This window comes from Rhinopithecus bieti, unplaced genomic scaffold (assembly GCF_001698545.2).
Source record: "Rhinopithecus bieti isolate Rb0 unplaced genomic scaffold, ASM169854v2 scaffold_20150, whole genome shotgun sequence".
NCBI lineage: Eukaryota > Metazoa > Chordata > Mammalia > Primates > Cercopithecidae > Rhinopithecus > Rhinopithecus bieti.
The window spans coordinates 1,088,793-1,112,859 of record NW_016810565.1 but is presented as its reverse complement, the minus strand read 5'-3'; the positions used below and the strand labels follow the sequence as shown (position 1 = coordinate 1,112,859).

The 24,067-nt window shown below is 52.0% G+C and overlaps 1 protein-coding gene across 2 annotated transcripts in view; it reads left to right on the top strand.

Annotated features, from left to right (window-relative positions):
* KIRREL3 (kirre like nephrin family adhesion molecule 3) overlaps window positions 1-24,067 on the top strand; it is a 575,101-nt gene that overhangs the window by 506,511 nt on the left and 44,523 nt on the right. For both annotated transcript variants that reach the window (XM_017892265.1, XM_017892264.1), the window contains exon 5: window positions 23,815-23,972. In XM_017892265.1, the coding sequence (XP_017747754.1) occupies window positions 23,815-23,972 (158 nt within the window). The remainder of the gene's footprint in view (window positions 1-23,814; window positions 23,973-24,067) is intronic.

Below are 24,067 nucleotides of genomic sequence, written 5' to 3'. Positions count from 1 at the left end.
AAGAGTGCACTGTGGCCCTTATGTGGCCCCGGGGTCACTGTGGGCTGGTGCACTGGGAGACCAGTTATTTGTTGGAAATGCTCAAATCACCAGAAAGGGCTCCCTTTGACTTGCAATATGCCGGTGACTGGGAACAGAGATGCCAGGCACACAGAAAATGACCCCCCTTGGTGATGTTTTGGGGAAAAGGGAGTCAGTCTCTCTCACTCTGTCTCTCTTGCTCTCTCTCTCACACACACACTCACACTCTGTCACACACACTCTTTCACATACTCTCTCACACTGTTACACACGCACACCCTCACACGCTCTCTCTCTCGCGCGCGCACACACACATGCACACATGCACACACACGCACACACACACGCACACACACACACACAGCCAAGCAGGCTTTAAGCCCAGGCACATGCAGAGCCACATATGCCCACTGTGTCACATGTGGTCCTTCATGCAGCTGCTCTGGCTATGCACTAGGCCCCACTCCCTGACAGGATTCCCAGGCTGGGATGCATTTCCTTGGCCATTTCCCTACAGCAAGGGTGGGCCTCCTCTTACATTGCTCAGTTCCGCCCACTCTCATTGGCCTCCAAGAAGCAATTCCGGGCCACTGAGGCACTGGAGAACTGGCCCCAGCTTCCAGAGGCCCCAGAAAGAAGTCTCCTAGATTTGTGACCTGTGTCTCCGTGCCCTGGCTGAGCCCGACTTCCCCAGCCCTGACTCCCTGCCTACAGCCTCAGGCCTTGAGTTTACACACAGGCCCTCCAACTTTTCTGAGGGCTTCTGTCTGGGTTTTGGCAGATACAAGAAGCCAAGAGTAGCTCTCAGTCTCTTGACACCTACCCCAGACTTAGCCTCCTTCTCCAGGAATGCCCTTCCACCCCACCTCCCAAGACCCTGTGGATGTGGTCTTCCTTCCCTTTGCCTCCATCACACCCACCCCTCCCTCCAAACTTGGCTGACACCTTGCGTTCTCATGTATGAAGGGAGTGAGAAGAAATGGCAGCCATGGGGTGGAAGGGAAGGCACTGAACTTACCATTGGAATTCCTAGGCCCTAAGACTGGCCCTTTAATTTTTCAGCTGTGTACCCTTGTCCAAACCACTTAGCCTCTCTGACCCTCAGTTTCTTCATCTATAAAGTGAGGACTAAGAATGCCTGCCTTACCAGTGTTCAGGGTTATGGTAAAGGGAAAGATGAACGTGTATAGAAAACATTTTGCAAATAGCACAGTGCCTCTCAATGTTCCAAGCACAAAGTACCTTTGAAAGTTGACTGGCTAGTTCTGCAAAATCTGTCTGGTTGTCGATTTCTGCATAACAAATCACCTCAAAGCTCAGTGGCTTAAAACTACAGGAATCATTTCTTAGCTCTCACAGTTTCTGCAGGTCAAGAAGCTGAGCCCGGCTTAGCTGGATGGTCTGATTATCTCTGCAATCAGACATGGGAGGGGCTGGGGTCACATGTCTGGTGCCTGGGCTGGGCAGATGCAAACAGCTGGGGGCTGAAATGCTGGGGTAGTAGCAGTGAAAATATTGAGAAAGGATGAGATCTGTGCATGTTTCAAAGGTGGAGCCCACAGCAATTAGGATATGAGAGAAAGGGCAAGTCAAGGACAACTCCAAGGTGTTTGGCCTGAGCTCCTGGTAGCATGTGCAGTTGCCGTTTGCTGAGTGTCAGGACCAGAACCCTGGTGTCCTGTGCCTCAGGCTGGTGCACAGCACTGCCTTTTACAAGGAGAGCAGTGAGAAGGGCAGGGAGCGCCCACATGGGCTCCGAGAGGGCAGGTGAATCTCTGACTGCTCATCGTCCTCCACGGTCCTGACTGTGGCCATAAGTTACTGCTTATACCTGGCGTCACAACAGGGAGGACACAGCAGGGTCACTTCCTTCCTGAGGCATCTGTTGCCAGGGAGGCGCTAGACCCAGAGGAGGAAGGCCAGGTATAAACAACAACTCAGGCCCTCATTCCGAACAACATGTCCACACACACAACAGCCACAACCTGAAACCCGGCCAGCAAGGATGAGCGGAGAAGACGAACACAGACAGTTGAGGGAGGCTTTGAGGAGAAAGCAGAACCACCCTGGGGTCAGGCAGGGAGGTCAGAGGGCCCTGGAGGTAGGGCGCAGAGAGGGGGGTTCATGTAGAGGATCTCTGGGGCTCAGAGGGCAAGAGAGGCTGGGGCTGGGGGACCGAGGGCCTGGAAGTCAACCTGATGGGTCACACTGCACTCTGCAAACAAGGGAAAGCCACTGGGAGTTCCTGAAAGGCAAGAAGAGCCAGTTTACGGCCCTGCCCTAAGCGTCCTCCTCCATCTGCTTCCACTTGCTCTCCTCCCTTCCTGCAGTCCCTCCGCACCCACAGCCCAGCACAGGGTCCGAGCAACAGGCCCTGGGACTTGCCTGGAGGTCAGGGCCTATGAGGCCAGCTAAGTGCTCAGTGCCCACTAGAATTGGCCAGTGCACAGCCTAGCCACCCTGGTTGAACCTCTCACTCCTCTCCAGACACCAACTTAGAGCCTGCAGGAGCGTCTGCTCACCTGGCTTCTCCCCGTCCCCTGCCACAGGCATCCCTCAGGCCCGGGGCCTTGTGACTTGTGGCCTGATTAAGGTGAGTGTCATCCCACAGGGGTCTTGATGGATGAGCTCGGTAGTGGCTGCCCGTCTCTCTCTGTGGTGCCTCGGGAGCCCATCCATCTTTCCTTGGCAGCCTGCGCCTGCCCCAGTGCTCACCTCCCCAAAACAGTTCCAGGCCTGAACACGCCCGAGGTGGATCCCAGGGCCCCAGCGGGGGTTCTTCTCCATTTTGTCCCCACCAAGGACAGGAAAGAGAGGCAGCTTTTCTCCCTGGGAACAGAGTAAAACTAAGTTCAGAGTGAGGCATCATTCTCAGGCACAAAATTTAAAGGGTACCCAAAAAATCAATAATCTAGACAAATAACATTTTAAAGTAGTATTTTTAAAAATGCAAATGAATATGAAAATATCCACTATAAACAAAATACCAAAATATTAGACAAAGATAGGATCAGCAACAGTGCCGAGCCAGGCCATAATAGACCCTGCAGCAGGGGAAAACGTGCGCCCCATTTATATTTTAACATATTCTTTAAGTGGTAAATTTTCCATAACATTGAAGTAGTTGGAAAATATTGAAACATTTAAAAGCCGGTGTATTAAAACCCACAACATTATGTTACACTTAAATGTTTTATTTACAGCAAAAACAGAATGTATTTCATTTTACTTTGCTGGCTTTAATGGAAGCTAACTCACCAGTAATAGTAATCATCTACTTCTTTGCTTACCTCATTTTCAACTGAGAGAATTAGCATTTTGACCATTTCTCTTAACCAAGTGACCATCTTAAATAATTCTTAATTAACTGCAGCTCCCTGATCATGTCTTTACTTAAAATTGTGATATTTTGCTCATCGTGGATATTTTTACATTCGTTCTGATTTTTTAAATTTGCATTAAGATATTATTTATTTCCATTACCAGGGTTTTGAGTACACCCTTAAAGTTTGTGCCCGAGACAACAGCCTCACTCACCTCCCCCTAATCCTAGCGTTGAGTCAGAGAGGGGGTGCTGGATGGCCTGCGCCCAGCCTGAACCAGGAAAGGATGGTTCTGGGACACAGAACCACCCTTGAAGGAAGGGAGAAGTAGGAATGAACCAGCTCTGGGCCAGCAACTGCCCTGTCACCATGCGTTTGTCCAGGCGGGGCCAGCCGGGGACTGAGTAGAAGATGCAGGCTACTGTGGGTGAGGGGGAGGGGCTGTAGGGAAACCTCTCTGGACTTGAAGTTCAGGTTCAGCTCCAATTCTCATTGCATGATGCCTGACAGGTCCCCACTGAGCCCTTTTCTCCCGAGTCCAGGAGGGCTCCTGCCTGGCCTGAGAGGCCATGAGATAGAGGCAGGCTGCTACCCTGCCTACCTCACTGCCTACCTCACTGTCTACCTCACTGCCTACCTCACTGTCTATGTGAGGCTCCAGGTCAACCCCTGCAGGGAAACTGCTCTGTGACAAGCAGTGCCAATTCCTGCCCGTCAGTTAGCTGCAGCACCGAGGCTGCTCTACGGCCTCTTGGGTCACTCAGCCCAGGGCCAGGAAGTTCTCCTGCGTGTCTAACTTAATTCCTCCACCCTCATCCCCTGGTCTGTCTTTTCTGGAGGCAGCCTTGCCATCTGCCTGGAGGTCTCTATCTAGTCCTGCCCCCTCCCTCTCCAGAGCATCCGAGAGGAGGAAAGAGCAGGGTCTTGGGGCAGGGAAGAAGCCAGTCCTCCCTGCACAGCCCAGCTCAGAGCCCCCTCGACATCTTGATAGTTCACCATTAACAGCCACGGAGGCATGAACTGCTTGGAAGAAAAGGCCCTTTCAGAGTCAATTTATCAAAGTTTGATAGGAAGTCATAAAAATGGCCTAGTGGTTGTTCCCCTCCAACAGCCGAGCCGGGGCTTGCTGTCTGGCAGTGGCAATTAGCAACCTCATCCCCTGGTCCTCCTCCTTCCCACTCCAGCCCCATGCTTCCTTAGCCCCTCGGCCCCTACAAATAGAAACACCTCTCAGAGAACTGGATGGACAAAGGCTAATTGGGAGCATGGAAGTAACTTCAGCAAAACTAATGAGGAAGTACTTGAGTGGACAGGGGCTGAGGGGCTTTGCCACCAGGTCCATCCCCCTGCCTTAGAGTCATGTCACCTTGTCACACCCACCTCATCCCTGATGGGGGGTAGGGGAACAGGCTTGAGAAAAAGAGGCCTGACCTCTCTTCCCCAGCTGTGCCTCCAACAACAGTTCTTCCAGATGTCTAACCTCACTCCCTCACGCTACAGCCTGAGCCCATCTTCCCCTTTCAGTGGAGAGGAAACTATCTATAGATCATCCTCTCAGTTCCTTGGTGGCCCTCTGCAACTTATCCTTTGGTCCATTTTATAAGCCCGGAGGAAACTGAGGTAAGCAAGGATGGGGCCCTTTGGCTCACTGAAGGGAAGTGAGAAAATAAAAATCCAGATTCTGAAAATCACTCTGTCAGTACTCCAAATCCGCCAGGCGCAGACGCTCACACCTGTAATCCTAGCACTTTGAGAGGATGATGCAGGAGGATCACCTAAGGTCAGAAGTTTGAGACCAGCCTGGCCAACATGGTGAAACCCCATCTCTACTAAGAATACAAAAATTAGCCAGGCGTGGTGGTGCACGCCTGTAGTCCCAGCTACTCAGGCAGCTGAGGCAGGAGAATCGCTTGAACCTGGGAGGTAGAGGTTGCAATGAGCCGAGATTATGCCACTGCACTCCAGCCTGGGCGACAGAGCAAGACTCCGTATTTAAAAAAAATAAAAAATAAAAAAAACGAAAAACATCCAAATCTGTGCTGTGGGAAACCCAAAGAAATGGTAGCCTTGGCTGCTTTGGGCATGTTGCTCAATTTCTCTGCACCACGCTGGAACTCCTGGGTCTTCTCTCGGGGGACAGACATGGGCAGGTGTTCCTAATATGGCCTCCTTACCTGCCACAGACTTCGACTCGGGGGCAGACAACACTGGCATCCTACCGTCTGGCCCAGAGGGGAGCAGAGAACCAGGATGCAGGCTTTAGCCAGAGTCACATGGCCTTGAATTAGTTCTCAGCCAGTCCTGCAGGAAGAGAGGGCGCTTTCTTTCCCCTCCGAGAGCAAGTGTCCCCACCCATCACACAATAAAGTACCCACTCAGAGCCAGCACGCGCCCGCCCTCCTTGGGCTCACATTACATTCGGACACCTGAGCAGAGTTCCCGGCTCACAGGCTTCCGGCCTTCACTCAGCCTTCCTGACCCTCAGTTTCACTGCTGTGCCCACTTTCAGATGCAGAAGCTGACACTCAGGGAGGTGCAGCTTGCCCGAGTCCGCACAGCTAGAAAGTGGTGGCCTGAAAACTCAGGGCTTGTCTTTGGGATTCCAGTTTCAGGATTATCTGAAGCCCTCCCTTCTTTTCACACAAGACCCCTTTCCACTACGGGATGGACCTGAAATCCAGACAGAGCCCTGCCCCATTCTCCAAAGAGACAACAGGCTCTCCTCCACCCTCCAAACGCCCCCTCCCTGGGCAGGTTGGCTGTGGATTCTCCAGTATTTGTGGACCCCCTGCACCCTTAAGAGCAAATAAGAGTCCTTGCCTGACCTTGCACTCCGGGAGGAAGCAGTGGTGTCTTCCTATTTGACCCCAAATGCTACTGCTGCTTCTACTTGACCCTTGGAGTCCCAGACTCAAAAGAGATGAAGGAGGCAGACCCATTCTTTGGGAGATGAGGAGGGAGGAGAGACAAGAAAAGGAATGAGCATTCACTGAATCCTGTTCTGGGGACTTCACAAATGCCAACCATGGAGCATCCCCTAACCTTCACAGTATTAGTATCCCTCTAATTTTATGAAGACACAGGCTCAAAGACCTAATTAATGTATCCAAGGCCACACAGCCCAGAACCGGGAGGCCAGGAGTCAATCCCAGGTCTCGCTGCAAACACAGCTCTGTATCCCTGGCCCAGGGGCGTGTTCACTGATGTTGTATCTCAGCCCCCAGAATTTCTGAGCACCCATGGAACACAGGCCTACGTGGTCTATTTCCAATAACCTGCCTCATGGGCAGGGCCAGGCTGAAGAATGCTTCACGGAGAGAAAGCTCTGCTCACCTCTCCCTAGTGGTTGTGTCCAGTGAATGCAAATTAATGCTAATGGAAGTCTAAAATAAACATACTCAGACAGTAAAGCTGCCTTGCCTCCCCCACCCCCACCCCACACACACACACACACACACACACACACACAGACACACACACAATGATTCCCAAAGTCAAATGCAAATAATATTTTCAATTATAGACCAGGTTTGGATTATATATGCCTCTGGCCACAAACATGAATCCCCATCATGGGAGCTAAATGTGATTTTAAGACACACCCAGTACATTTCACTTCAAAGCAACACTGGACACCTCACCCCATCCACTCCTCAGAGCAGCTCATGGGCTGCTCCCAAGCAACACGTCTCATTTTCCCCAACGTGTGCAGCACTAGCATGCCCAGATTCCTGTGCAGTGCCAGGGGTGGAGATCTGAGCTGAGACACATATTTTAACCCAGACTGATCCCAGCACACCCACTGCAACTCGACACCATCCTGTTTTTTGATAGAGGATCCGCCGTGAACACTTTCCATGGCAAGTGAGTTGCTCATCAAAGCTGAAAGGGAAGCCTCAGGGAGAGCCAGCAAAGTCACAGAGGTGATTAAGGATCTGAGGGTTGCTAGGCCTCGCTGATGGGTCCCTGAGAAAGGGGTGGTGGAAGGTGGAGAGTGGGGAATGCAGAGGGGAAGGGACATGTCCAAGGCCTCAGGAAAGTCAGGGGACACCAGCTGTCCTGGGCCCAAACTCATGGTGATTCACACATCTGCCTCCAGCAATGCCCTTAGGGACTGCAAATCTCAGCATCTCCCAAAATTGACCCAGGAATCCAAGATGGAGTAACAATAGGGCCAACAGGAAGCTTTTGGAACATAGTTGACATTCGATGCATATCAACGTGTTCCAGATCTGCCCCTCCCAAAGTATCCCCTCTGGAAGCTTTGTTTTCCCCACCTGACTCCCACTTCATGCAGGCATCTCTTCTTATCCTTCCATCATTGATGGGGTGCTCATCTGTTGAGCACCTGCTCCGTGCAGGCTGAGCTGGGGCAGGAGAGACAAAGAGGAACATGACAGGGCTGCTTCCCTCGGGAAGCTCCCATCGAGCCAGGCACCCGGGTCCAGCCAGCAGTGATTCCCATGGAGCCGGCTCTCCACGGCAAACGCAGCGCATCCATCTACAGGAAATTTAATATGGCGAACCAAAAAAGGAGCTCACATGCTCCAGAGACGCATTGAGACTCGCTGAGACACACCCCCAGGAGAGGACTGACTGCTGGTGCTCCAGATGCTTAAGCAACAGTCTAGTGAGCAGGCGGGCCACATTTGAGCAAAGACTGAACATCGTGTAGGTGGTCCACTACAGTCAGGAAAAGGGAAGGAAGCACTAGTCTCGGACACTAATCCAAAAGAACACATGGGAGAGAGCCGCAGAGCCGGGTCCGGGCGCCGTGGCTGTGTGGCTGTGGGCCTGGCAGTTGACGAGCACGAGCCCTGTGGCTGGAGACAGGCACGGGGTAAGGCTGCAAAGGTGACCAGGCCCAGGTACTGTGGGGTTTGGACACCATAAGCAGAGGGACAACTTGATTAGATTGTCATTTTGGGGGGATCCCCTGTGGGAAATAGGAAACAGGTGGGAGCAGGGAGAGGCCAGAGGAGAGAAGTCACCTAGCAGGCTCTCCCTGTATGGCTCATGGGTGGTGAGGGTGTGGGCTCCAGCTCATGGAGCCTCCATCTGCAGCTCCCTGGGCCATAGGTCAGGTCACTGGGAGCCGTGACTCCTTCCGTGTTGCTTCTCTTCTACCGCACATATGCATTTGGTCTGAGCTTCCTTGACACTCTGCCTTAACCAGGGGAGCAGCTCATCTTAACACAAGAGAAAGCAGTGGGTCTTCAGCAGCAGCCTTTGTCTTCAGGCTGACCAGCTGGCCGCCTCCACGACCGAGGGTCTACTACATTTTCTCCTTTAATCCTGCATTATTCGAGGCACGTATTAGCTCCACTTTACAGATGAGGAAACTGAGGCTCAGGAAGGTTGATAAACTTGTTCAGGGTCACCCTGTGGGGTCATTCCCAGCTCTGTCTGAGAGCAAAGGCTGTGCCCTTTCTTCACCTGCCTGACATCACCCACCAAGGGCTGGAGGTGCCGGAGCCTGGGTGACCCCAAAGCCAGCCCTGCCAACACCAGCAAACTTAATTGCAGGGATGATCAGAGCCAGATGAGGAGTCCCTCCCTACCCCAGTGAATATGGCTCAGACGAACATAAGAAGCCCACAGTACCTGCCTTACCTAGTAACCAAGCTCCTCTTATTCTGAATAAGGGGCTTATTCTCATAGAAAGCACTCTAGTGGCAAAACCAGCCCCATCCCACCTCAACAATGATGGAGCCAAAGAAGACACCCCAGGGGAAGAGGCCATTCCCTCCGTCCACCTCCGCCTCCTGTGAGCGGCACCTGTGGTGGAAGCTGCGGTGCCACCAAGTTTCTCTTTACCCCTTTCAATACAGGACAGAAGGACTCATGCTGGAGTGTGGGGCAGCCAGCTCCCTGCTGAGTGCCACTCTGGAGTTACCTGTGGCTAAAGAGAGGAAGCTCACTTCCAGTGACTGTCCCCACAGGATATAATGGCCAGACCTCCCTCCCTAGAATGGGCAAATGTGAAAAATGAGGAAGGGAGGAGATTTCAAAAAAATAACTATGAGGCCAGACTGTAGATGAGAATTAAAGCACTTTCATCTAACGAGTTCTAAAAATAGTGCCCTTTTCAAATGTAGAGGCTTGTACTTTTGGGGAAAAAAAAAAAGAAGAAGAAGAAGAAGGCTCAGGTCAGAAAAAGATTTTGACTTTTTCCTCTTGGGATTCTGGCAAACGGTGGATCTGGTACATCTGCATAAAGTTGAAAGGTACATTTCAGTGATTTTCTGGGATTCCCTGAAATGACTGTTGGCAGCAAGAGACCTAGAGAAAGTGTTTTGCTTGTTTCCTTCCTTGGAAGGCTGCCATTTGGTTTTATGGTCCTCCATCCCAAAGGCCTGTGTGTCTCTGCCCACATCCATCTTCTTCCTGAGCAGGTGACTTGAACCCTACGCCCCCTGTGTCTTTGCCTCTTTGCCTGTCTTATTTTATTTGCGCCCTTCTGTCTCACGGTCACCTCTCTATTCCCTCCTCCTGTCTGCCCTGCTGGCCTGTAACCAACTAAGATATGGAACAAATGCATGCTTTTATCTTGCAAAACACAGTGTTCCTAATCTGTCATCTCAAAAGAAAGCTATTGGAATGTCTTATGCTTATTTTTTAAACCCCCTAACGTAACGACCCTCTTCCTGCGCCCCTCCGTTTCTGTTGAAACTTCTGAGGCTCCAGGGTGTTGGTAGACAGGATTTCTACCTGGCCTCGTTTTCGTCCTTACTGAAACCATGAGGCTCCTTGAGGAGGTGGATTTGCCGGATGGGGAGCCCATAGCAAAACCAACCATATCAGTTCTGCTTTCTATTTATGGGACCAGCGGGGACACTCCAAGTCCCTGCCTGGCCCCTTTGCTGGGTCAGGATGGCTGCCAAAGTGAACCAACGCGGATCCTCGTGCTAGCGCAGCCTATGGCACCACCGTTAGGGCTGAGTGGGTGGGGCGGCAGGATCTGAGCCAGAGTCCTTGCCAGTTGTGTGACTTGCCCCAAATGCTTTGGCCAGTCTATGCCTCAGTTTACCCACCTATGAAATAAGGCTACTGCAAGGGCCCACCATACCATGAAGCATGGATTTATACAAGTCCCTGGCAGCCACCATGATGGGCTTTTTCCACCAACCCAGCTGTGTTAAGCAAAAGAACCAAATCAGGTTAAGGTCGAAACCAGCTGGAGAGTTTTGTGAGCGGCTGCAAGGGGGCATGTGCTTGTTATTCCTGCAAACACACCCTAAGAAATGCTCTCACCCATCCTGCAGCCATCAGCATAGGAGCTGGACTAGAGAAAGGAGAAAGTCTCTCGCTCCACAAGACTGGGAGGGTGACTGGAAGCCACCCAGCACCACACACTGGCCTCCCTGCCCTGGCCCTACTTGCCCCTTCCTCTCTCCAGTTTGATGCACTGCCCCATCCCACTGTTCCTTCTCTGCTGGCCTCTCCCAAGCCCTCTCACCCTTGCTATGCACATGGCGGCCACATAGTACCCTCCGTCACCTGGAGTCGGCACAGGCACGCTAGTCTGCTTGTGTGCAAATCACTGTGGCTCCCTTCTCTACCCACCTCCCTTCCTCCACTCCACATACAGCCTAGGATTTACGTGCCTGCTCGGTATTAATGAAACACCCGTCTCCTCACAAGTAGCTCCACCCTGAGATGCTCAGATCCTCTTTCAGGGTTTAACCAAAAATCAACAGATCACTCACCCTCCCTAATTTAAGGAGGGAACCAGGCCACCACTGACTTTGACCCTGACAGCACCTGGCTCCCTTGCCCTGGCCCACTGGCCCAGCCCTCGCTCCCTTGGGGGCTCCTGCCTAAAGGCAGCAAGGCTGCCCATCGCATCTGCACAGCCGTGGGATCTCGGGTCTGTGACTTCCTTGTCATCGCTCTGGTGGTTTGAAGGTGCTTTGAGGCAAGGTACTGACCGTTGCATCTCGGGAGTTCAGAGCTGGGCATGGAACGAGGTAATAGCAGAACAAGAGATGGAAACAAGCCCATTTTACATGCAATATGCTACTCTCTGCCCCCATGTGGAGTTACTTATTGAATAAACAATACTAATACTAAGAGCTAAAATTTAGTGGGTTCTTACTACAGTGCCAAGCTCTGGGACAAGACACTGCATAACTCTTACATTAACTCATTTAAACAGCACAGCAGCCCTGTACAATAGCTACTATAATATCTATGACATTAATATCATCCAGCACAGAGAATTTGCACATGGTCACACGGCCAGTGAGTGATGGAGCCAGAAGCCCAGCCAGGCACTCTGACTTCAGGGCCTCCCTTCTTATCCCCTAAACAATATGAGCTCCAGCTGAGAAGTAGGTGTCCCAGTGTCCCAAACCTTTGCAGGGGGCTCTGAAGTCAGCTAGTTCAGGGTCCCCCCCACCCCCAGGTTAGGGGCAGAACTGAAACAGCCTCCAGCACACCTTCCCCAAGCTACATGCCATCATCCTAAACCTGTGTCTTGCTCCTTGTTCCTCTTTTCTGTCTGTCCCCAACGTCGTTGGAGACATGTCTGTGCTATTGTGCCGCCAAATATATTGGATGCCATATCCTTTAAAAATCCCATTTGTGGCCGGGTGCGGTGGATCATGGCTGTAATCCCAGCACTTTGGGAGGCCGAAGTGGGCGGATCACCCGAGGTCAGGAGTTTGAGACCAGCTGGCCAACATGGCAAAACCCCGTCTCTACTAAAAGTACCAAAAAACATTAGCAGGTGCTAATTAGGTGGCAGGTGCCTGTAATCCCAGCTATTTAGGCTGAGACAGGAGAATCGCTTGAACCCAGGAGGCAGAGGTTGCAGTGAGCCAAGATTGCCCCACTGCACTCTAGCCTGGGTGACAAGAACGAGACTCAGTCTCCAAAAAAAAAAAAAATCCCATTTGCATCTTGCCCCATGTCTTCTTAATGTAGACCTAAGTGGAGGTGGGGAGAGTCTGACAAGGGGGAAAGGATACCTACATTAATTAAATCACATGTATGTAATTAACACATCTACAGGATTGCCAGATAAAATACAGGACACCCTGTTAAATGTGAATTTCAGATAAACATACACTACCATTTTTTAATTTATCTGAAATTTACGTTTAACAGGGCATACTGTTCTTTGATTTGCTAAGTCTGGCAACCCTACCCATATCCCAGCTCCGCTGCTTACTAGCTATGTGATGTTGGGCAAGTAACTTAACTACTTTGTGGCTGGTTCCTGGCCTCCAAAATATGCATCATCATTGTATCTACCTTATATAGAGTTGTGAGGATTAAAGGATATCTGTAAAGTACACAGAAGAGTTCTTGCTCTGTGGTAAGCCCTATATCAATGTTAGCTATTATTCATATTATTGGTGCTGTTTTATTATGACTGCATCCAAGGTAATACACTAGGCCATGGGAGACAGCCAAAGAGGCATCAAGACTCCTACCCTGCAACTGTGGGGAACCTGAAACAAGTCCACAAGTCAGTGCAATGTAGACGTGGTGTAAGAGGTGCTCAGGTGGGGAGGGGGCTTCTAATTCAATGGGGTCAGGCAAGGCACCAGGCAACAAGTAATTATTAAGTGCTCACTATGCCAGACACTGTACTAAGTACTAGAGAGAGAATTTGGCAAGCCAGCCCTCAAGGAGCTCACAGCCTCGGGGGAACAGCAGGCAGTAATGGCGCCAGGCACCACGTGTACCTGCCGAGGTGGGCACATGGTCTTGTGGCAGTGCAGAGGCTGCAGGCGGGAGAGGCAGGGGTCGAGATTGAGAGAATCTTGTTGCTTCCTGGAGGAGGCAACAATAGCCTGAGTCTTAAAGAATAACCAAGAGTTAATAAGGCATGATAGGCCTTTGAGCTGATTGAAAAGAGGCTGGGATTCCAGCCAGTTAAGACTCAGGCAAGGAGATTCCCAGCAAAGGGAACTTCACAAGCCAAAGTGTGTAGTTGTAAAAGGGCAGGCTATCATCATAGAAGAGTGAACGGTCACACAGGAGAAAGCTGCAGAGATAACACCTCACTGGAGAGAATCGGGGGAGGCCCCCATCATGAGGAATTGATTTTTGTGCTGGAGAAGTGGGAATCATTGAACATTGTGAGCAGCAGACTGAGCTTCCAGAATAGTCACCTGGCCGAAGTGGAGGGAGAATGGATCGGAGGGAAGTGGAGAGACAGTTAATGCTGTGGGCCCAGTTCTGAATCAAACAGCAGGGGACTACAGGGTTACATCAGTTAGCTTTTGCTGCTGCAGGGGAGAAAAAGTAATATATTTCCCTCATTCATTACAAGGTTTGCAGCTGACACCTCTGTAACAAAAGATAGATTAACAAGAGAAAAGTGCAACAAATGTATTTAACCAAAGTTTTATGTGAGCTTTCAGAAATGAAGGCCTAAGTGCCATGGGAAAACTGTGTATTTGCAGGCTTATGTTCAATGAAGAACGGGCAATTGTGCAGAAATGTGATTGGACGAAAAAGGGGCTATGACCTCATGGTAACGAACTGGAAGAACTTAGCAAGGCCTTGCTTGCGTTCCTCTTGGAGCTCCTGTGCACCATTTCTTTCCTCTGAGTATAGGGTAGGATCCCTCTGGAATGAGGATCTCATGACCTAGTTTCAGGGGAGAGGGGTCAAAGAATTTTTTACAGCTAGCTCTCGCCCAGGAAGGCAGGGGATTGGAGAGTAACCTTTTTCTTTCTGCTGTTTTCTCAACTTTTAAGATACGGTATCTTGGAGTATTGTGTTCTGAGCACTGATACTGCATGATAAACCACCCCAAAACTGTGAGTCAGCAATCTGGGCTGAGCTCAGCTAAGACAGCTCATCTCTGCTCCACACGGGGTTTACATGTGCCTTTGCAGCCCATAAGTAGTGTGTACCTCAATAGGCACAGAATGTGGGGGGCCTGGAGGCAGGGGTTGCCAAGCCAGACAGGGCAGCGTGGAATCACCCACGGGAGCAGCAGGGTCTTCACCCAGTTCCCAGCAGGACAGAGCAGGGGAAAGGACATACACATCTGCTTTACCAAGGGGACAATCTGGGACGTCTAAGTCCCAGCTCCCCTGCCCATCTGTCACCTTTCAAAGGAATGAGCCCAGTCTGCTTAGAGAACCAATAACATACCACATCAGACATCAGACCCTTTATAGAGCGTTTTCCCGTGTTACATCTTCCTTGACCCTGGCAACCATACAGTGAATCTGGTTTTGTTATTTTATTTCATATTTTACAAATGAGAACACTGAGGCACAGAGGTTAAGCAATTTTCCCTTGACCACAAGCCAGTAAACATAGCACCCAGGATTTAAATCCAAGCTGCCCAACCTTCAAGTTAGCGACGCAAAAGGAAAGGGGCAGGCCAGACCTGGTGGCTCGTGCCTGTAATCCCAGTACTTTGGGAGGCTGAGGCAGGTGGATCACCTGAGGTCAGGAGTTCGAGACCAGCCTAGCCAAACATGGTGAAACCCCGTCTCTACTAAAAATATAAAAATTAGCCAGGCATGATGGCAGGCACCTATAATCCAAGCTGCTCAGGAGGCTGAGGCAGGACAATCGCTTGAACCCAGGAGGTGGAGGTTGCAGTGAGCCGAGATCATGCCATTGCATTCCAGCCTGGGCAACAAGAGCGAAAATCCATCTCAAAAATAAATAAATAAATAATGGAAAGGGGCAATTGGGGAAGAGTAATTTACACCAACAACTGCAGGTGGCTCTTATCCACAAGGAGGAATTGAGGTAAGAAGTGATGAAAAGCAAGGCTGAAGAGTCGGCAGTGGCCAAGAAGTTCAGACTATTCCGATGGCAAAGAGGGACTTTCAGAGGATTTGAAACAGAGGAATGCTAGATATTCAGCACGTGGTGGCTAAATTACTGGTTGACTGGATGGGTGAATAATCAGACTTTTATAACAGTCACTCTGGAAAAGCACAGAGGACTAGGGGTTGGAGGGGAGATGCAGTATTATAATCCAAGCAAAAAATGATGATGGCTGAGCCAGGAAACCTGTGGGAATGGAAAGAGACAAATCTGAGTGATACTTCAGAGGGTTAACCAGGCTGGTTGGCAAGGCAGGGTGACGGAGAGTGGAATCCAGAAAGAGCCCCAGATTTCTGACTTGGTCCCCAAACAGTGGGACCGTTCTCCAAAATACGGAATATGGAGAGGGATGGGTATCTGGGAGAGGTGGTGAGTGTGGTGTCACACCTGCGGAATTTTGAAGGCCCCGTGAACAGTTGGGTCATGACTCTGGAGCTCAAGAGAGAGGTCTGGCCCGAGATGCTTCTTGGGAATTTATCAGTGTAAAGATGTGAGTTGAGTTCACAGAAAAGTGAAGGTTTTCCATTTGGTAGTGTGTCAAATGAGATATGGCCAGCAAGAGCTAACTAGGGAAGACCAACATTTAAGGGGTGGGAAGAAAACAAAAAGTAACAACCAGAGAGGAAGGAGAAAAGTCAGGAGGGAATCCCGGAGGCCAATTTAGGATGTATCTATTCCCCACCCAGTGTTATTCTCCTTTTAGTGCTTATCAACACCTAACCTTATATTATGTACGTATTTGTTTATTCATTGATTGTCTCTCCCACTAGAAGGTAAACTCCACTAGGGCAGAAGCTTCTTGTCCCTAGTGCTTAGAAGGGGACTAGCGTATAGTAGGTGCTCAATACGAATTTCTCCAAAGAATGTTCAGGTAGCACTGGGAAGCCGACCCTTTAAAACCAGGTTCTCTCCCGTCTCTACATCCTGCAGTTCTGCGTTGTGGCCATTAGGTGGCGCATCTGTGTAAGTGAGGAAACTGGAGGCTGGGGTTACACGCGGCCCAGAACGTGAAAACCGCGCAAAACCACAAAAGGGAGCAAAGAGTTGGGCGGACTACAAACATCATTCGTCAGTTCCCTTAGCAGACATCGCTACAGCACCAACTGCGAGCCAGGCTCATGCTTCCTGGGGCCCTCTGAAATTCAGATTGCGGGGAGGGAAGGGAGGAGAGTGCCTGCCAGGTCTGAATGCCCCCTGGGACGGGCAGAGAGCCTGCTTTGCAGAACTGTAGGGCCAGGACAAAGGCAGGGGTTAACGGAAGGGCTGCTGCAGCTGCAGGGACAGTCTGGGAGCTGCTCTAACTCCAACAGAACATATTATAGGGTCAAAAAAACTCGAGTCTAAATTCCAACTTCGCCACTTACGGCTGTGTGATCTTTGCCAAGTAATTTGCCCTCTCTGAGTCTCAGCTTCTTAACCTGTAAAATGAAGACCCTAATAGTCCCTGACTCAAAAGATATTGAGAATAAAATGAGAGGGTCTTGGCACAGCACTTTTTCACACAACCACAAAGCTAAATATTATTCCTAAAAATTAGACATAATAACCAACATTTGTGTAGCCCTTTACAATGTTCTCTGTGTATCTTTCATATTGTAAGGCAGTCCTCATTATAACACTGCAAGACAGGTATTTTTATTATCTCGCTTCCCAGATAAGAAGACTAAGGTTGTCAGATTATATAACTTGTCCACAATCATATGGTTCATAAAGAGATGGACTCAAGTCAAGTTCAGCTCAGCAAACGTATATGCCACCCTGTGCCCTGTGCAGCAGGCAGGCACTCTGCTGGGAGATGGGGATCCGGATGGAGATCATGGTTCAGGGAAGAGACACACACAGAGAGATTTCCATAGGATGTGGCAGCTAGTGAGTCAGGGGATACCCGGGATGCTGTGGGATCACAGACAGAAGCCCTATATACTTGACCCAACTGGGAGATTCTAGAAAGGCCCCTCAGAGAGGGTGCCCTCTGAACTAAGTCTCTCAAAGGGTGTGTAAGAGTGACCCAGGAGAAGACCAGTGGTCCAGGAGAATGCCAGCATTCCAAGCTAAAGAAATGGCATACACAAAGGAACCTGCTCTGAAACACGATTGTGTAACTCCAAAGCCAGTAAGCAGGGAGCAGTCTACCCCTTTCTCTGGCCTGCCCCGGGGGAGCGAAGGGAGCAGGGAGCCTGTGAAGGGACCAAGGATCCCCATACGTGCTCTTTGTCCAGCGAGTCTTCCCTTCATAGCACTTGTCAGTTTGTCATGATTTCTACCTAGGAACCCTTAGAGCAGCGCTCCTCCAGCTTGAAAATATATATGAATTGTCTGGGGTCTTTTGAAAGGCAGATTCTGACTTAGGAGGTCTGAGGTGGAGCACAAGAGTCTGCTTTCCTAACAAGCTCCCAGGAGGTGCCAAGGCTGCACACACGTCCGTCTTGGGCGCTGGCTTGGAGTGACAAGGGCCTCCCCATCAGCTCTAAGATGGCAGGCCGTGTATGGCTTCACTCAGCTATCATAGCCTCAGCTTGTGAGGTGGAGAAGGCTGGTGAGAGAAAGGTTGGGAGGGAGGCAGGCAGGAGGGCAGGGCACACGGCAGGCTGACTGCAGGGCTGCAGCGGGGAATGTGGGGACAGAGAAGATGCTGACGGTGAGGCAGATGCACCCCGAGGCCTCGGCATCCTCCCTCCACTGTTGTCAGTGCTGGAACTCCTAGCACCGACTCTCCCAGAGCCCCTGGGGCTGCGGCAGAACAAAAGCAAAGAACCCACAAACGTCCTCCTCCCTGCTCAGCCAAGTGTCTCTGATCTGTCACCACACTCAGCCTGCCGCCCTCTCCCATCCTATGTTCGAGACAAATCAGAGGACAGCAGCCACGGAGAAACAGGCTGAGAACCAGCTCCCAGCGCCAAGCCCTCCTCAGCCAGGCTTCCCTCTCTCCAGGAGAGGCAGGGAGCACCAACCCTGATGCCACAGCAAGCAGCACAGAGTTCCTACACTGCTATCCCAGCTGGCCTCAGAAGGGTCCCCGCTTTGCCCTCCTCTCTCACACTACTCACCCAGCCCGCTCCCAGCACTACCCAATACACACACACACACGCACGTGCACACACATATACGCATATATACACACACACTTACATACACAGGTATACACACATACACACATACACATATATACATGTGTATACACATGTATACACACATGTACATGTATGTACACATATATACACACACATACATATATACACATACACACATAGACACATACACACATATTCATGCATATACATACACACATATATACACATGCACATACAATGTGTACACACATATACACACGTACACACATATATACACACACATACACAAGTATACACACGTACACACATACACATGTATACACACATGTACATATACGTACACATATATACACATACATACATGTACACATACATACATATACACATACATACACACAGACACATACACACATATTCACGCATATACATACACAGACATATATACACATACATGTACACACATATATACACATACACATATATACACACGTACACACATATAGACACACACACATACACACACACAAGATTAAAAACGCTGACCTCAGAAGCCCATGATAACCACCCCCCGGCCCCATCCCCACTCCCCTTCTGAGGGTCTTTTATTTAACAAATAATATTCAACACATATTTCTTTAGCGCCTGCTATGTGACACATCAGTATCACAATGACCAAGACAGATAAGGTCTTTGTTGTCCTTTCTGGAATGGTGACAGATAATAAATGAACCCAGTGATCCAGAAAGTGCAGGGGTGGGTAGTGGAGAGTCAATGAGGGGGTCTTGAAGCTACACCTTCATTGACAGGAAGAGCCAGCAGAGTGAGGAACAGAAAAAAGCATTCGACAGAGAGGAGCAGGGCAAGCCTGGCCCCGAAGGAGCCGGGTTTGCTGAGCAGCAGAGAGCCACTGGGCCCAGGGCCTGCTGAGTAAGCAGTGGCTGGAACAGACTGAGGCCCCAGGGGCAGCGAGGGCTGTAGGTGCCAGTGCTTGCAGGCAATGCCTGCTCTCCTTCAGCAGGAAGCCCCTGGAGGGTTTCGTGTTCGTGATGGACCGCTCTGCCAGCTCTGTGGGGAACTCGCTGCTCATTGAGTTAAATGAGAACCAGTCTTGCTTTCCACAGGGCTGGGCATCTGTGAGGTTCTCCTCCATGCAGTATCGGGGCAGGAGGGTGGCCCTGTTGGTCCTCCAGCCCTCCAGCTGGTCGGTGGATCAACCATCCTCAGAGACCCACCCTCCAGGCTGATGGAGCATTGCGGAATTCCTGGAAGGCCAGCCAGGTCCCAGTTGGGTGACCAAGTGGACACTGGAGGGAATTCCCTCAGTGCTGTCCTTGTCCTGGCACCAAGAGAGTTTTTCCAGCCTGCTCAGACGAGGCTGGCCAGCCTGACAAACTGTCTCTAAAAAACCAGGAGTATAGAGGTTAGAGAGAACCTTAGTGCGTGAAACAGATGAAAGCTTTACCTCTCCAGTTGGAGCCAGGATGTGCGTCCCAAGCCCACCCTCACCTTTCTTTGCTCTCGTCATTGGTAACTTTGGGTCAGCCTCTTGCGGTCTCTGGCCTCAGTTTCCCTCTCCCCATGCCACCTCTCCACCCGAGACCCCATTGTCTTTGGCAACAGAACTTGGGGAAAGCTCTTGGGGGCTCCCTCCCACACACAGGGAAAGGAACAGGTGCCCCTACTGCCCACCCACACAAGGCAAAGTCTTCAGAGCTGGGCAGGGAAGGGCAGAGCAGGGAGGGAGACCCAAGCTGCCTGCTACAGAATGGCCAACAGGAGAGTAAACTGTAAAGAGCTCAGCATCCCATGATGATGTGTTTCTTTCCTAATCAATGCCCCAGGAGCCAGCTGGGTGCAGGAGTGTCACTCAGCCACCCCCAGCTAAGGCCACGCTATGGCCTCTCAGGCCGGCTTCCAGCTCTGGGGACCCACTCTGCCTGTTCCGCTCTGTCCTCCCCAGGCCTCAGTGCCCCAACAGTTAATGCCATTTTTTCCCTGACTGACAACAAGCACAACACCAAAACAGTCAACTATTTTTATCTCCGGATTAATCACGAAAAGGCTAACGCTTCCACCTTCCTTGTGATTAAAAATTAGAAGCCCAAACTCTATAGTAGTTGAGGATAATAACCAATCCTGCATGGGGGTGATGAATAATGCATCTCCAGGCGGGGCCGCTCTGAAACTTCCTCCCCTGCCCACTGCCCGGCCCAGCCTGGCTGAGTCTGAATGGGGAGGTAATGAGGAGCCCCCTTCCACGCCAGACACAGCTGCCAAGAGCAACTGCTGATTTCTCTTCAGCCTGCTGGCCCCCAAACATCCCCCTCACTCACAACCCCACCCCACCCCAGCCCCACCACCATTCTGGTGTGCAGTGAGGCGAGTGAGGCGAAGACCAATCAATAATGCATGGCTGCATGAATACCCAGCGTGATAACCACTTATTTGGGAAGATGTAATCAGGGCCCATTCTGAGGGTGGATGTGTGTGCGTGGTTGTGTGTGCGCCTGAGCACTCCCACAACACACCCCACTCCCTCCTCCCCCATCCGTGCTCCCTCTAATCCAATATTCCAGTAACACAACACTCCAGCCACAAGGTGGAAGGGCCCATCCTCGGGGTCTTGGATTCTCGGGAAGGCCTTGGTGGCTGCACTGTGCTCGGAGCAAGCAGTGGCTCCTGTACCTCAGCTCAGAGCCCAGAAAGCTGTTTCTGCCATGGGACCCCCTGGGGAGCTCCCCAAAGTCCTGATGCCTGGGGTCCCCTCAAGAGACTGGGCCTTGGCTGCTCAGGGCGTGGCCTGCCAGTGAGGTTTTAAAACCTCTGCAGAGGAGTATGTAGTCAAGACTTCAAACCCCTGCTCAAGGCCCAGTAAATGTCAGTGCTGGAGAGCAGTCAGCTCCCAGATCCTCCTTGCTCTCACGTTTGCACCTGAAGCCACCCTGAGAGAAGGGGCTTCCTGCTCCACCCTCTGCTTTCAGGCACTTTCCACAGTCACTGGGAAGGCTGAGGCCCCAAGTATCCAGGCTGTCCCCAGGGCTCCACGTGGCTCTTTTTCCGGGCCCTCAGCTAGCTCATGGAGCCTGAGCTCCTCCATCCTGGTCAGGGAGGCTGCCTCGCAGAAAGAAGGTTGAAGGCCGGTCACCTCTGAGCCCGGCTCTTCCCACTGGAAGGCCCCTACCCACCGCGTGGAGATGCAATTTCCCTCCTCCACAAGCGGCTGCACCCACCCCTGCTTGGTGGAAAGCCCTAATCCGCCTCCCTTTGGCCCTGTGGCCAGGCCCACCCCAAGGAGGCCCATGGGCACTAATGGAAGGGTGTGGGGCGGGCAGCTGGGGTGTCATCTTCTCCAACCACCCCATTCCCGCCTGCTTCCTCCGGGCCTCCTGGGGAGGCCTGGCTGGAGAGCCCAGGGCCAGGCAGGGTTGCACGAGGCAGACTCTGTTCCTGAGCCAGGGTCTCGGTGGAGTCCAGGGCTTGCTGCCCCTGGGATCAGTGACAGCTTCTTGGAAGCCTCGGGAGGTTGTTGATTCCTCAGGAAACGGCACTGCCGTGCTGCTAGTGCCGGAGCAGGCCTCCAAGACTGGGCAGGGAGGGCAAGGCAGCTGGTCTGAAGGTTTGCTTCTTGGCTTCTTACTGGGCCCTCATGGGGGCTTCCTGTCCCTCCTGGAGCTTTCGGAGAAGCCAGAGTGGACCAGGAGAGGTGCTGATGGGGCGATGCCCTGGGAAGGGAAGGGAAGCTCTCATGCAGGCCGAGTCTGGAAGGCTGAGCCAGCGGAGTCAGGACGGCCCGGACCTGTGACTGTCCAGCTCTGAACTTCTCCAGCCCAGAGTCCCGAGCACAGAGCCTGCATAGAGGGGCGGGCTTTCTCTGGCCACCAGGCAGAGAGGACCCTTTGTGCTAGGTCCCCAGACCCCTGTTATCCAACTACCCCTTCTCTGTTTGCTGTGTACACAGACAGCTCACGTCTTGATGTGTCCGGAAGCCCTGGGCCTCTCTCAGCCTCCAGAGCTTGTGGGTCCAGCCCCTCCTGGGGGAAGGGAAACAGGGATTCCTCTGAGGACAGTCACCTCATCTCCTGTCCCTTCTGTGGCTTGTCCAGGGAGCAGCAGAGGCCTGAGACCCTCAACATGTCCCCAAGCACAAGCATGGGAGGAGGCCCTGTGCCCTAAGGCAAGGCACTTCACATCTCTGGGCCCTCCTCCGAGCCACGACCATCCGCTGTCCTTTGGCCCATGGTCCTCATGAGAATCAAAGGGGTGACTCCACTGGGGCCAGCAAATGTCAGTGGAGCTTCCCCCAGGCACAGGGCTCTGTGCTGGGCACTGCAGAGACCGTGCTGTGACGTGGATGCCCCCTGCTCCTGGCACTCAGGATCCCTTGACGGGAGCCGCCCGTCTCTGACCCTGCTACAAAATGCAGTGGGAAGGCCGGGGCAGGAAAGAATCAGGCTGCCTCAGGGGATGACGGGGCTGGAGCCACTCTGGAGGAGTGACGAGCTCAGGAGATGCCAGCACTTGCACAGCCCTCCGAAACGCTGGCTCCACCCTGAAGGGCTGACCTGTACCTGCCCCCTGCCAGGGAAGGGGCCGGCCTGGTGCTCCCAGGTTCCCTGGGCCTGGCCTCCAGCCCTGGCTCTGCCACCATGTGACCTTGAGCCAACCACTAACCCTGCTGGAACTCGGCTTCCAGATCTGTGTCTTTGGGGTGATAATGTTGACCTCACCAGACTATTGTGAGGACTAACACAGACAGCAGGTGTGACAGTGCTTCATTTAAAGAAAAAAGAAGAGCCGGGCGGCATGGCTCACACCTGTAATCCCAGCACTTTGGGAGGCTGAGACGGGCCGATTACCTGAGGTCAGGCCAGACCAGCCTGGCCAATATGGTGAAACCCCGTCTCTACTAAAATTACAAAATGTAGCCAAGTGTTGGCCGGGCATGGTGGCTCAGGCCTGTAATCCCAGCACTTTGGGAGGCAAGGCAAGCAGATCACATGAGGTCAGGAGTTCAAGACCAGCCAGACCAACATGTTGAAACCCTACTTAAAATACAAAAAAAGTTACCCAGGCGTGCTGCCACGTGCCCGTAGTCCCAGCTACTTGGCAGGCTGAGTCAGGAGAATCACTTGAACCTGGGTTGAACCTGGGAGGCAGAGGTTGCAGGGAGCCGAGATCATGCCACTGCACTCCAGCCTGGGTGACAGAGAGAGACTTCGTCTCAAAAAAAAAAAAAAAAAGGAAAAGAAGAAGTTAAAAAGAAAGAAGCCACAGACATCACCTGGGCCACAGAGCTCTGCTTCCGGGCCTGGTAGTGCAGGCTGAGGCTGCTGGCTCTGTGCCCTCTTCACTGGCCCTGAGCATGGATGCGATGACTGGCGGGAATAGCCTCCGCTGTAAGCACGCAGTGCACACGTCAGGGATCACTGCGGGTGCTGCTCTCATTGTTACGATACAAGCAGATGATGCGTTTTATCAACATATGATAATTATTGTTTGTCATCGTCTCCACAAAATCCTCCCAGCCCGCCTGCCATCCTGCCTGAGGGGGCAGCCTCAGCCTGACCTTGCTGCTTCTCTCCCTGCAGTGCCGCCTGATGACCCCGTCATCCTGGGGGGCCCTGTGATCAGCCTGCGTGCGGGGGACCCTCTCAACCTCACCTGCCACGCAGACAATGCCAAGCCTGCAGCCTCCATCATCTGGTTGCGAAAGGGAGAGGTCATCAATGGGGCCACCTACTCCAAGGTGAGGCCTGGAGGGGAGGGGGTGGGTGTGGATGGGCTTCAAGGGGAGTGGGTGGGGAGGGGCTGGGGACAGAGAGTTGATTGGGAGGAGGCTAG